The sequence below is a fragment of the Taudactylus pleione genome, unplaced genomic scaffold (assembly GCF_031769625.1).
Source record: "Taudactylus pleione unplaced genomic scaffold, aTauple2 ptg000434l, whole genome shotgun sequence".
Lineage (NCBI taxonomy): Eukaryota > Metazoa > Chordata > Amphibia > Anura > Myobatrachidae > Taudactylus > Taudactylus pleione.
This window is the reverse complement of record NW_028284836.1, coordinates 2720879-2733460: the sequence shown is the minus strand read 5'-3', so window position 1 is coordinate 2733460 and position 12582 is coordinate 2720879. Positions and strand designations below refer to the sequence as shown.

Sequence of the window (12582 nt, the reverse complement as noted above, 5' to 3'; positions counted from 1 at the left end):
GCTTAATCTTTTTACAAAGCTGTTATATTGTACTACACCTATACAGTAGGTGCTATTGGCTTATTTCTTCTGCCCATGCTGTTCATGTTCCCTGTAGTGCAGGTAAAGGTTCAGACGCTACATCTGGGTGTCACGGAGGATTAATCAGCGGCTCTGTAGATCCGTGTCATCGTGAGCTGATTAAGGACAGTAGTGGGATGAGGATGTGATATATAAATATCTATCGCACACACATAACCGTGCAAACCCGTCTTTAGTTCATCAGACGTATAATGCACACTGGGCAGCGTTAGCGGCTCCGCACACGGCTGGCGTTGGGGTTAGTGGAGCTGGGCAGCTGCCTGTATGAGTGGGGAGTTTGCAGTCCCAGCAGCTGCTGAGCTGAGCATTACGGTGCAGACTAATTACCAGAGCGGAGAACTTTCTGCGGCGAGGCCCCGAGATCTCGCATTCAGGATTGGCTGCCTGTAGGTCAGCTCACCATTGCGGCAAAGGTTTACGACGAGCGTCTAAGCCACGACGTTAGATCACTTTTATGCCTGTCTCTTCCAGTTAGATGCTTGGCAGCTGGCATCTCGGAGGTGCGCCAGGCATCTTACAGAGTACGGGCACCCCTGAGAGCGTTCGTCTCACTTCTTTATTCGCAAACAGTCCTCGCAGCTCTCTTACTTTGCTGTGAATATTAAGAGAGACTAGCGCAATAACAATATAAAGCATCACTTTTACATTATAAAACATACATGATATGCTTTAATGATCCGGGTTTTTGGGCCAACAAAGGTGTTCGGAGAGAGACGGTATTACAATGTAATCAAAGCTGTGGCTTTAAAGGTATAGGGGCTGATTCTGAGCCGCAGGCAGAGTCTCTGTAGTTGTGAGCAGCCACGGAATCCTGATTTACTACCTTGTGCTAGTGAGAGTATCCGTAGCTTTAGTATGGAGGGGGGTCTGCGTGTCAGCATGGGGAAAGCTGGGCCTCCCATTGAAGTGATTTTAACGCAACCGCCATCATTCGCCACCGCAACTGTCATCATTCAGCACGTGCACCGGCCCCATGCTAAGTGCAAGAGATATGTCAGAACTGGGCTTCCCCTCCGCGTACACAAGATTTAGAATCGCACGGTGCTTTAGCTACGCACCCACGGCACTCACACAAGTCAAGGTGTGGTCGCATTTGTCGCCAATCGGAAACGCCCGATTTCACGGAAAGACCAATACGGACAAGTTCCGTCCGACTCCAAATAGGACAGACATATGTAAAAATGCGTAGATTTAGCATTTGCTTTTTTGCAAAAACTCGCCGTTTACGTCCGTGCACAGATCTGTCCAACTCGCACGCGGTCCCATAGTCCACATAACGTGGCTAATTATTACTGCGGTTACTCTGACGATAGGTGCTCTGTAACCATGCTGAGTGTATGGCCCATCAGTAATAATGTGGTATTGTCTCTCATTCGGGAGCTAATTACTTGTATTTTACTAATTGTTTTTATGCTAGTAAAATGCCTGTAAATGGGTACGATACTGGAAACCATTCTATCGTTACCATACACACTACCGATGTTACTTGCCAGCATCGTGGTAGTGTTACAGTTTTAGGAACACAACTTGCTCTGTGCAGATGCATTTGCTGGCGGTAATCTCAGTGTGACAGCCTACGGCGTGCTCCAGACACTAGAAGCAAGCACGTGTTAAACACGCTTGCACTCCTGTTATCACTAGGGTTAAACACGACCTCAGCGCTGGTGAGTGCCTGGCCTCTCCCCAGCATCCAAATCATTCTCGCTGTCTGTGTTCCTGCCTAGAATCTCACCCAATTGTTGTCCTTCTGTCTTACCGCATGGTTTTATTACACTTCTTCTTTTATCTTTTTTTTTAGGAATCTTATGTTCTAAAACAGGTTTGTTACTCCAGCTGCTATGGAACTACATAGCCCAGCATGCCCTGCTACAGTTTTACTGTCGGTGCATACTAAAACTGTGGCAGGGCATTCTGGGAAGTGTAGTGCCACACATTGCCTAGCCCTGATCTAGAAAGTAAATGTTTGTCTTTTAAATAAAATTATAAACACCCGATATAGTCCGTTTCCTTGAGGAAAGCTAGCGTCGTACTGATCACCCATTGATAACCTTATGAAAAAAAATCTCATGCACAGTTATCACTTCTGATGGCGGATGAATATAAGTATTACTCTGCCCTTTCGGATGTGAGATTGGGCGCTGCCCACCTGGAGTGTCAGAGCAGGACCTTCCACCCATTTCCATACAGGGCACAGACATGAGAGGAGGATACAGCTCTGCAAAATACAGAGCCTTTGGGGCGACTGGTCACCTGACCTCATCTGCTGTGACCGAAGACCTCATCTGCTGTGACCGAAGACCTCATCTGCTGTGACCGAAGACCTCATCTGCTGTGACCGAAGACCTCATCTGCTGTGACCGAAGACCTCATCTGCTGTGACCGAAGACCTCATCTGCTGTGACCGAAGACCTCATCTGCTGTGACCGAAGACCTCATCTGCTGTGACCGAAGACCTCATCTGCTGTGACCGAAGACCTCATCTGCTGTGACCGAAGACCTCATCTGCTGTGACCGAAGACCTCATCTGCTGTGACCGAAGACCTCATCTGCTGTGACCGAAGACCTCATCTGCTGTGACCGAAGACCTCATCTGCTGTGACCGTAGACCTCATCTGCTCTGACCGTAGACCTCATCTGCTCTGACCGTAGACCTCATCTGCTCTGACCGAAGACCTCATCTGCTCTGACCGTAGACCTCATCTGCTCTGACCGTAGACCTCATCTGCTCTGACCAAAGACCTCATCTGCTCTGACCGAAGACCTCATCTGCCTAACCGAACTGCTTGTACTTATCAGGGAAACTGACATTACTGTGTGATATAAGCACCAGATTACTCTGTGAAACCCATGTGAACTTGTATCAGGACACTTTTGTGGTTGGGCTCTATTTTTATATGTATTTTGATGTGTTCATTTGCAAACACTCCTTGAATGCAGAAAGGTAATGAACGGCTAAGCCAATCACACATGTGCACCGGTATCCTGCATCTTTTGCAGCGTAACTCAGGCCTCGCCACACGCAATGAGATCTGTTTATACTCCAATCACTTTTTTTTATATATGGTACATTGTATCAATGGCTTGCCATTTTCACCACACACAGTATACTGACTGTTATCTCAGATCCAAACTGATATATAACTGGATTGCATAAAAAAAAATAATAATACCGCTTGGAAATATGGGTTAGCTACGGAAGCGTTAGAGGGAACCATGCTGCTTAGGCCAGTATTTAATTTGGAGCGAAAAGCCGGAATCGGCAAAATGACGTCATTTCACCAGGCGGAAAAGTATTGCCGTATTCAATTTGAAAGACTTTCTGCCTAGGTGGAAAGTCAATGCAATGTGATAGGCGAAAAAGTTTCGCCTATGAATAGCAGGTGGAGAAAAGTGCAGAATTAGGGTTTTGGGGTGTAACGTTGCGGGAACCCCCCTGCAGCCTTCAGACAGTTCCACCAAGGTAAACTGCGTCAACATTTTTTTTAAAAAGCACTTAAGAACACCCTAAAAAAAATCACTTTGAATTTGGGGGCGAAAAAAAAAATGTTGGGGGACAAAGATGAAGACTAGCGAACTTGACTCTGGGGGGGTCCCAGGTGTTTTTTTTATTGCAGGTGCTTGCGGCTGGTGGATTTTTCACGATTTTTTAAACTTCACTTTAGCAACTTGAAAATATGCTGACCCCCATTTTCAAGTACCCCAAATTTGCTGGGATAAGTTATTTTCTGGATAAAATACTCCTGAATACTATTCTGCACCACTTATAGAAAAACGCTATTTAGCAGCTATTGAGCCCGTTTAAAAACACCAAATACCTTGAGCAAGCCAAATCGGGGGGTACCATAGGGAACACCCATGTCAGAGCATCTTTTGGGGGTGTCAGGCTGATTTCCCCAAATCTGACAGGAATTTCCGCTTGTTTCAGTCTCGCCGGGTCCCGTTTTTGCCTACTTTCAAATTGCATACAGGGATACGCGGGCACGCGCGCGATACTTTTCTACAGGCGAAGTAGGCGGAAAGTCTGGGAGTCGAAAAAGCATCGCGGATGCGACTCAAATTGAATACGGCTCAAAGTCTGGTAAGAGCTCGTCCCTGCATGTAATCGTAGACCGGCCGCAGTGAATTGTTTCGTTCTGTGTATTTGGACTGAGCCAGCGTAAACCTTTATACAGCCAGAGCTGCACGGGACTGCGGTGACATGACGGGGCACGTCTCGCTTTGTGCAAGGACAGTTTAGGGCTATATAATTTAGGATACTGTAAGAGGCGTACGTGAAAGACTTGTCATGGAGAACACAGGTGCCTTGAGTGAATCATCCCTATTTTCTGCGGAATTCTACATTAAGGAAAGCTCTCTCCCATGTTGATATTAAAGGATGGAGGCTGGCTAAAGTATAAATCACACTGTAAAAGGAATACTTTCAGCTTGACTGCTGTTCCCAGACCCCGTAAAGCAGGGACCAGGGCTGTGTGTTAGGATTTAGGCCCTCATTCAGAGCCGTACGCTCTGAGCAGAGCGCACGCTCTGAATGAGGGCCACCCTCCATGAAAATGGAGCGTCCTCCTGGACGCTCGTATAGCTGTGGGTCACCACCCACAGCCTATACGAGCGTGCAGGTTGATGGCCGCGATGGTCGCGACCATCGAAACTGCGAGCCGGAGCCTGCGGTTGAGGTTTTCAACCGCAAGCTCCGGAGTGATTTTGGCTCTATCAGAGCCAAAATCACTCCCACTGACATCACTAGTGATGTCAGTGGGCCGGCTTCTGATGGGAGGCGTTCCCGTGGGAACGCCCCCGTCAGGGAGGCACGCCCACCAAAGGGGGCATGCTGTCAATCAACATCGACAGCACGCCCCCTTTGATCAGACACAACGAGCGAAGGCCTTTCCTTCGCTCGTCGCGTCTGGCGCATGCGCACGACGGAGCTCCCTCCGTCGTGCGCATGCTCAGTGCATAACATCGACCCACTTCCGCTCGCGAGTGGGTCTGAATCAGGCCCTTAGTCATGCACACCTTCTTTCCTGTTAGTAAATATAACATTTCATGCCTACATTCCCAATTCCTCAGAAGTGTGTATATATTACCTTGTTCCTGTCAGGACGGTGACCAGTCCAGCCACATTCCAGGACTCGCACACTCAGAGTTGTGTCACCCAAGCCAGATAAATCTCTGTTTATTGCTGACCTGTGCCTACAAGCCTGCCTCTTACAGGTAGCCCCCTACTCCTCTCCTAAATAGTTCTTCTCCTTTCACAGCGTGACACGTCGCCATGTTCTAACCTGTGCAGCCGCATCGAAGAATCGTAACCACACTTCAGACTATTGTAAAATAAAATAAAAGTGATGCATGCCAAAAAAAATACCCCCAAACCTGTTTGTGATTTCCAGTCTGTGACGTAAGAAATGCACGGGAATCGATCGCTAGGTTTATGCAGCTGACGCATAATAGTTACACAAGCGGTGGAACCGTACTGCGCTTCTGGTTGTGGACACGTGTCGTGTTTAATAAACGTTATAGAGAGTTTACGGTTTGCACATGTGCCGAAATTGGGCCTGATTCGCATATATTCACAAATACCAACGCATATCATGGATTCAGCATATTGCACGTGCGCTAAAGAGAGAGGTTGGCTACTGCTCATGTGGTCGTATCAGCCATTAGCACTTGGGCGCTGGCAATACGATCGGATGGAACTGTTCCGTGCCCGTGGGTATGTAGGCCTTCCTTGCTCAATTGTAGTGCGCAGATGGAGATGGGATGTCTGCTTTAGCCTGATTATTTTAGGGCTGGCGTAAGTCCCTATACTAATGGCCGACTGCGGATGGGCAGTGTAGGCTTCCACATGCAGTCACACAGAGTTTTTCGTAGGTTGAGGTGGATTGTCGTATTAGCATAAACTAGTAAGCCGGCTGCCACCGCCATACGGAACAGTGGTCGTAGATGCATCGGACTCAGAACCAGCCCCACGGTATCTAAATTTCAGAGCTGGAAAACCATCTGTGGTCAGTTATCCAATGCTCTTCTAGCGTTGCTGCTGTCTCCTAGATTCTGCGCTAGGTTACAGTTCCCCAGGATGACAGACAGAGGCTACACCTTTCCCAGTAAGGCACCTTGGGCGGAATTAAATTGTTTTAGCGCGCCAGATCTCCTGTCTAAAGTGACGGGAGATCGCAGTGCGCTATTCAATTGATGCCAATTATCGCGCTGATCGCGCCCATTGAGGTCGGGTTTAGCCATGCAAAACAGCTACACACGACCAAATTGCTGAACACGATTACGAAGTGCCGTTTGGGTGCCCAAATTGGTCACTTTTCGTGCATTTCAACTTGCCAACCCCAGGGGGCGCGAGATGAAATGCCAGCACCTGATCACGCCCGACAGGAGCAACAATTGAATAGATCCGTCGGGAGCAAACAATTGAATTCCGCCCCTTATGAGAGGAAGCTGATCTACTCCTAGCTACAATAATTAGTACTCCCCTGTGCGGGACAGATGATGCAGCAGGTGATCCTAGGTAATGTAACTGGAGGGCTAGAGTCCGGTGTATGTATTGTACCACGTGCTTTCTGTAAGGTCGCACAGCATACGATGAGCAGCGTGTCAGTTAATAAAGTAGACCTCGTGACGCCAGAGGTCGGGACTATAAGCTATTTCATTGTCAAACCACTGAGCACTTCAGCCATGATTGCAGAACAGTACAACAATATTTGGAAGACCAGGGGGAGTTTCCCATCATTTTATATTGGAAGAGGCGACGCGTTCAGAAATGTTTCCTCCAAGGTTAATTTAATAGTTAAAAGTCGCCTGTGTACACACTCAGAAATTGAGACTAGTATGTTTAATAACCCCTGTGAGGATTTGTTTAGGGGACTGGTTTAAATCCAAAATGAGCTGTTATTTTTGTTTATATCACCCCCTCCCCACCTGTAGTTCAGAGGGGGAACTGTGATAGATGGGAATGTAAAGAGAACGGAATTGTGTACAGTGAATGGACAGTAATACGCTATCTCTATGTGTGGGGGTACAGAGGGGGGGGGTACTCCTCCACATGACAGGCCAGCGGGCCAGGCATGGTCTTGGTGGTTCAGAAAATAAGCCCACATGTATGACGACCACTTTGAGGATAGCACCTATGCAGACCTGCTGTTACCTGCTAATATAATACAAGTGAAAGCCTTGGAACCGATTACACTGGAGGGCTGAGCAGCGTTTCCTCCTCTGCGTTTAGCATATATATATATATATATATATATATATATATATATATATACACACATACGGCTATTACTGTGCTGTGAGTACACCACCCCACTGCTTACATAATTACATCCTTGCAGCCACTCTTATTGGTAATAAAATGGGCACACAGGGTGCATTTCATGCCTACTATCAAACTGTTAGAGCATGCTTTAAGAGACACAGCCTCCTATCTGACTGGGCGCACTATGAGCGCCCGTCCATGCCAGCCTCCATACACATGGCACACGTACTGCAGCGATGAGGCTGCTTATGATTTGTCTGTGTGACGGGATTTCATGTATTGGCCGTATTGTAAGGAGAAGAATGTCTGCCCGTTTCTGCATATGGCCAGTTATTTTATACTGAGAATTGTCACTCAAATGACTTGAATGAAATGACTTCATTACAAGCGTCCTTGTTTTGCTTCGTTATTGTGCCTCTGTCCTACAGAGTTGCTGGTTAATGTCCCAGTGATAAAGGACATCCTGAAAACCTGCTTGTGTATAATAATACTTGGGTTGGGTTTAGAGCGGGATGTAGTCGACATCCCAGCATGTGGAATGCCAACGGTCTAAATACCGGCACTGAAATCCCGACAGTCTAAATACCGGCGCTGAAATTCCCACAGGTCGGGACTCCGGTACCAGTATCCCGACTGTCGGCATCCCGTAGGTAAGTATGGGGGTGTTTAGAGATGTTAATTATGTCTATAATTACATTTGCGCTGTTTGCGGCGTGTTTCAGATAGGCTGAATGGACATCAATGCGGGTGTCAAAGACCCTCCCCATTCTGTTGAATGGGAACGCACAGGGAAAGGTGGGGGGGGGGGCAGGGATGGTGTTATGACACCTGTCTGTATGGTCATTTTCTACAGAGCTACTGTCCTACATTATGCATCATTCAGATGTTCTAACCACAGCTGGGATGTTAGGCAAATTGTGATCAGATTAAATATTTACATTTAACACGTCACATATCCTCTAAATAGACGGGCAGCCTAAACATCTGTCTGTGTGTTATCAATCAGTCTGCACGTTTTAAAGTTAATATACTGTATGTTTTTAAATTGGAAGTATGTAGAGTATTGTGTGATGTAACCTAATCTGTATAGCTAAATTATATACAGTGTCCTAATTTTCAGTTATCCTAATCTCCATGAGTGTATGATATACAGTGTATCCTAATCTCCATGGGTGTATGAGATACAGTGTATCCTAATCTCCACGGGTGTGTGATATACAGTGTATCCTAATCTCCACGGGTGTGTGATATACAGTGTATCCTAATCTCCATGGGTGTATGATATACAGTGTATCCTAATCTCCATGGGTGTATGATATACAGTGTATCCTAATCTCCATGGGTGTATGATATACAGTGTATCCTAATCTCCACGGGTGTGTGATATACAGTGTATCCTAATCTCCATGGGTGTATGATATACAGTGTATCCTAATCTCCATGGGTGTGTGATATACAGTGTATCCTAATCTCCACGGGTGTGTGATATACAGTGTATCCTAATCTCCACGGGTGTGTGTGATATACAGTGTATCCTAATCTCCACGGGTGTGTGTGATATACAGTGTATCCTAATCTCCACGGGTGTGTGATATACAGTGTATCCTAATCTCCATGGGTGTGTGATATACAGTGTATCCTAATCTCCACGGGTGTGTGTGATATACAGTGTATCCTAATCTCCACGGGTGTGTGTGATATACAGTGTATCCTAATCTCCACGGGTGTGTGTGATATACAGTGTATCCTAATCTCCACGGGTGTGTGTGATATACAGTGTATCCTAATCTCCACGGGTGTGTGATATACAGTGTATCCTAATCTCCATGGGTGTGTGATATACAGTATATCCTAATCTCCGTGGGTGTATGATATACAGTGTATCCTAATCTCCATGGGTGTATGATATACAGTGTATCCTAATCTCCGTGGGTGTGTGATATACAGTGTATCCTAATCTCCGTGGGTGTATGATATACAGTGTATCCTAATCTCCACGGGTGTGTGATATACAGTGTATCCTAATCTCCACGGGTGTATGATATATATTGTATCCTAACCTCCACGGGTGTATGATATACAGTGTATCCTAATCTCCATGGGTGTATGATATATATTGTATCCTAACCTCCACGTGTGTATGATATACAATTGCATCCTAATCTCCGTCAGTATATGATATACAACGTATCTCCTCTGTCTCCCGTCAGGTGGTGCGCACGGAAAAGAACAGCCTGAATAATCGGTTTCTCCCTTGGGACGAGATAGAGACAGAAGCCGTTCTCTCCATCGATGACGATGCCCATCTCCGCCATGATGAAATCATGTTCGGTTTCCGGTATGTTTGGCCTACAAGGCCTGATAGCTGAGCATGGGACAGATTACTCTGCTTCCCGTGGCATACATTATTATTATATCCATACTGAACTGGATTGTATAGAAGCTGATATTGTAGTTAGTTGTAATGCTGTGGGAAAGGTATGTGGAGGTATAAATGATGTAGGACAGGTATGTGGAGGTGTAAATGATGTAGGACAGGTATGTGGAGGTGTAAATGATGGGACAGGTATGTGGAGGTGTAAATGATGGGACAGGTATGTGGAGGTGTAAATGATGGGACAGGTATGTGGAGGTGTAAATGATGTAGAACAGGTATGTGGAGGTGTAAATGATGTGGGACAGGTATGTGGAGGTGTAAATGATGTGGGACAGGTATGTGGAGGTGTAAATGATGTAGGACAGGTATGGTGAGGTGTAAATGATGTGGGACAGGTATGTGGAGGTGTAAATGATGTGGGAAAGGTATGTGGAGGTGTAAATGATATGGGACAGGTATGGTGAGGTGTAAATGATGTGGGACAGGTATGTGGAGGTGTAAATGATGTAGGACAGGTATGGTGAGGTGTAAATGATGTGGGACAGGTATGTGGAGGTGTAAATGATGTGGGGCAGGTGTGTGGAGGTGTAATTGAGGTGGGACAGGTATGTGGAGGTGTAAATTATGCCATTTGATACATTTTAAGAACCTCAATAACTATCCTTACGGCCGCTAACAGCCCTCTGTATGGTCCTGCTATCTCAGTTGTCACTAGCAGCCCTCTGTATGATCCTGCTATCTCAGTGGTCATTAACAGCCCTCTGTATGGTCCTGCTATCTCAGTTGTCACTAACAGCCCTCTCTATGATCCTGCTATCTCAGTTGTCACTAACAGCCCTCTGTATGATCCTGCTATCTCAGTGGCCACTAGCAGCCTTCTGTATGGTCCTGCTATCTCAGTTGTCACTAACAGTCCTGTATGATCCTGTTATCTCAGTTGTCACTAACAGCCTTCTGTATGTTCCTGCTACCTCAGTTGTCACTAACAGCCCTCTGTATTGGTCCTGCTATCTTAGTTGTCACTAGCAGCCCTCTGTGTGGTCCTGCTATCTCAGTTGTCACTGACAGCCTGCTGTATTGGTCCTGCTATTTCAATTGTCACTAACAGCCATCTATATGGTCCTGCTATCTCAGTGGCCACTAGCAGCCTTCTGTATGGTCCTGCTATCTCAGTTGTCACTAACAGTAACATCCCTCTATATGGTCCTGCTATCTCAGTTGTCACTAACATCCCTCTATATGGTCCTGCTATCTCAGTTGTCACTAACATCCCTTTATATGGTCCTGCTATCTCAGTGGCCACTAGCAGCCCTCTCTATGATCCTGCTATCTCAGTTGTCACTAACAGCCCTCTGTATGATCCTGCTATCTCAGTTGTCACTAACATCCCTCTGTATGATCCTGCTATCTCAGTGGCCACTAGCAGCCTTCTGTATGGTCCTGCTATTTCAGTTGTCACTAACAGTAACATCCCTCTATATGGTTCTGCTATCTCAGTTGTCACTAACATCCCTCTATATGGCCCTGCTATCTCAGTTGTCACTAACATCCTTCTATATGGTCCTGCTATCTCAGTTGTCACTAACATCCCTCTATATGGTCCTGCTATCTCAGTTGTCACTAACATCCCTCTATATGGTCCTGCTATCTCAGATGCCTCTTTTTCGAGGTCCAGGGTGGTTTTCCCACTTTTTCATCAATTCTCCCAGGTCACATTTTGTAGAAAAGTTGTGCAATCTCGGCACGACCACCGCAGATTGGCATTGCTGAAGGGATCTCGCATTTGTCAGGTGTGCACATTTATGCGATATATGTGTTTCATGAAACAAAATGGCATTCGCAAACTTGCACCTAATTGGATTGAGCCCTTTAAGTTCTGCCCTTGTCATAAAGAAAGTAAAAGAAAAAAAGTAAAAAATTCGGGAGAAGCCCCTTTATAGTCACCTGAGGGCTTGATTACAAGTACACATTGGGTATTGCTGTGTTCAGGAGAGAGAGAGATGGATTATAGATCATTTGTTGGGATTGCTCCAAAAATGTGTGACGTAGCCGTGGGGAAAACTGTGCCAAAGTGTATTTTTTCCCTATTTCATAGACCTGAAATACCCAGCTATAGAAAGCAGCCCGAGTCAGCATCTCTCTCTGCGGGTAGCATAGAGTGCATTAATGGGGTTTTCAAACTCTGTTTCTATCTAAGTTAAACTCCCCAGAGCAGGGGCTTAGACAGAGCAATGTATAATTCGCTAAGTGTTCTATTACCAGCTAAATGCAAAAGTTCTAAAAGACATATAAACTCTTCCTCTATGAAATATATAATTACTTACCACCTTTCCATATAACTCGTATTCGTGTTATCACTGTAGTGTAAAGTAATATTCCTCCATGCCATCCCCGAGCACAGAGGTTCCCAAACACTGTTCTCAAGGCATACTAACAGTCCAGGTTTTAAGGATAACCGTGCTTTGACCACAGGTGACTTAATTAGCACCTTAGTCAATTTGATTGAACCACCTGTGCTCAACCATGGATATCTCTGATACCTGAACTATTGGGCTGCCTTGAGGACAGCGTTTGGGAACCTCTGCCTGAGCTCCTTGTTCTGCACATACGACGACAAGAACTGGGCGCTTTTCTAAAATGCCCCTCTGCCCTCTACTGGTAGTATCTAAGTAATGCAGCCTGATCACCCTACCCAAGACAGCGGCAGCCTAAACATGGATTATAAAAATAAGCTGTTTGCATGGCATTGTCTGATTGGTAGGTTTGCCAGTTCATCGGCTGAGATAACTCCGAGCAATGACATATTGCTGCCAAATCTGTGTGGGAGATATAAACAGCAGAGGGAGGTTATGCAATGCTCAGC

The 12582-nt window shown here is 46.0% G+C and overlaps 1 protein-coding gene across 1 annotated transcript in view; it reads left to right on the top strand.

Moving 5' to 3' along the window:
• The window catches only part of EXTL3 (exostosin like glycosyltransferase 3), a 158653-nt gene that overhangs the window by 99765 nt on the left and 46306 nt on the right, over positions 1-12582 (top strand). The window contains exon 3 of the mRNA XM_088447554.1: positions 9553-9680. Coding sequence (XP_088303680.1) covers positions 9553-9680 — 128 coding nt within the window. The remainder of the gene's footprint in view (positions 1-9552; positions 9681-12582) is intronic.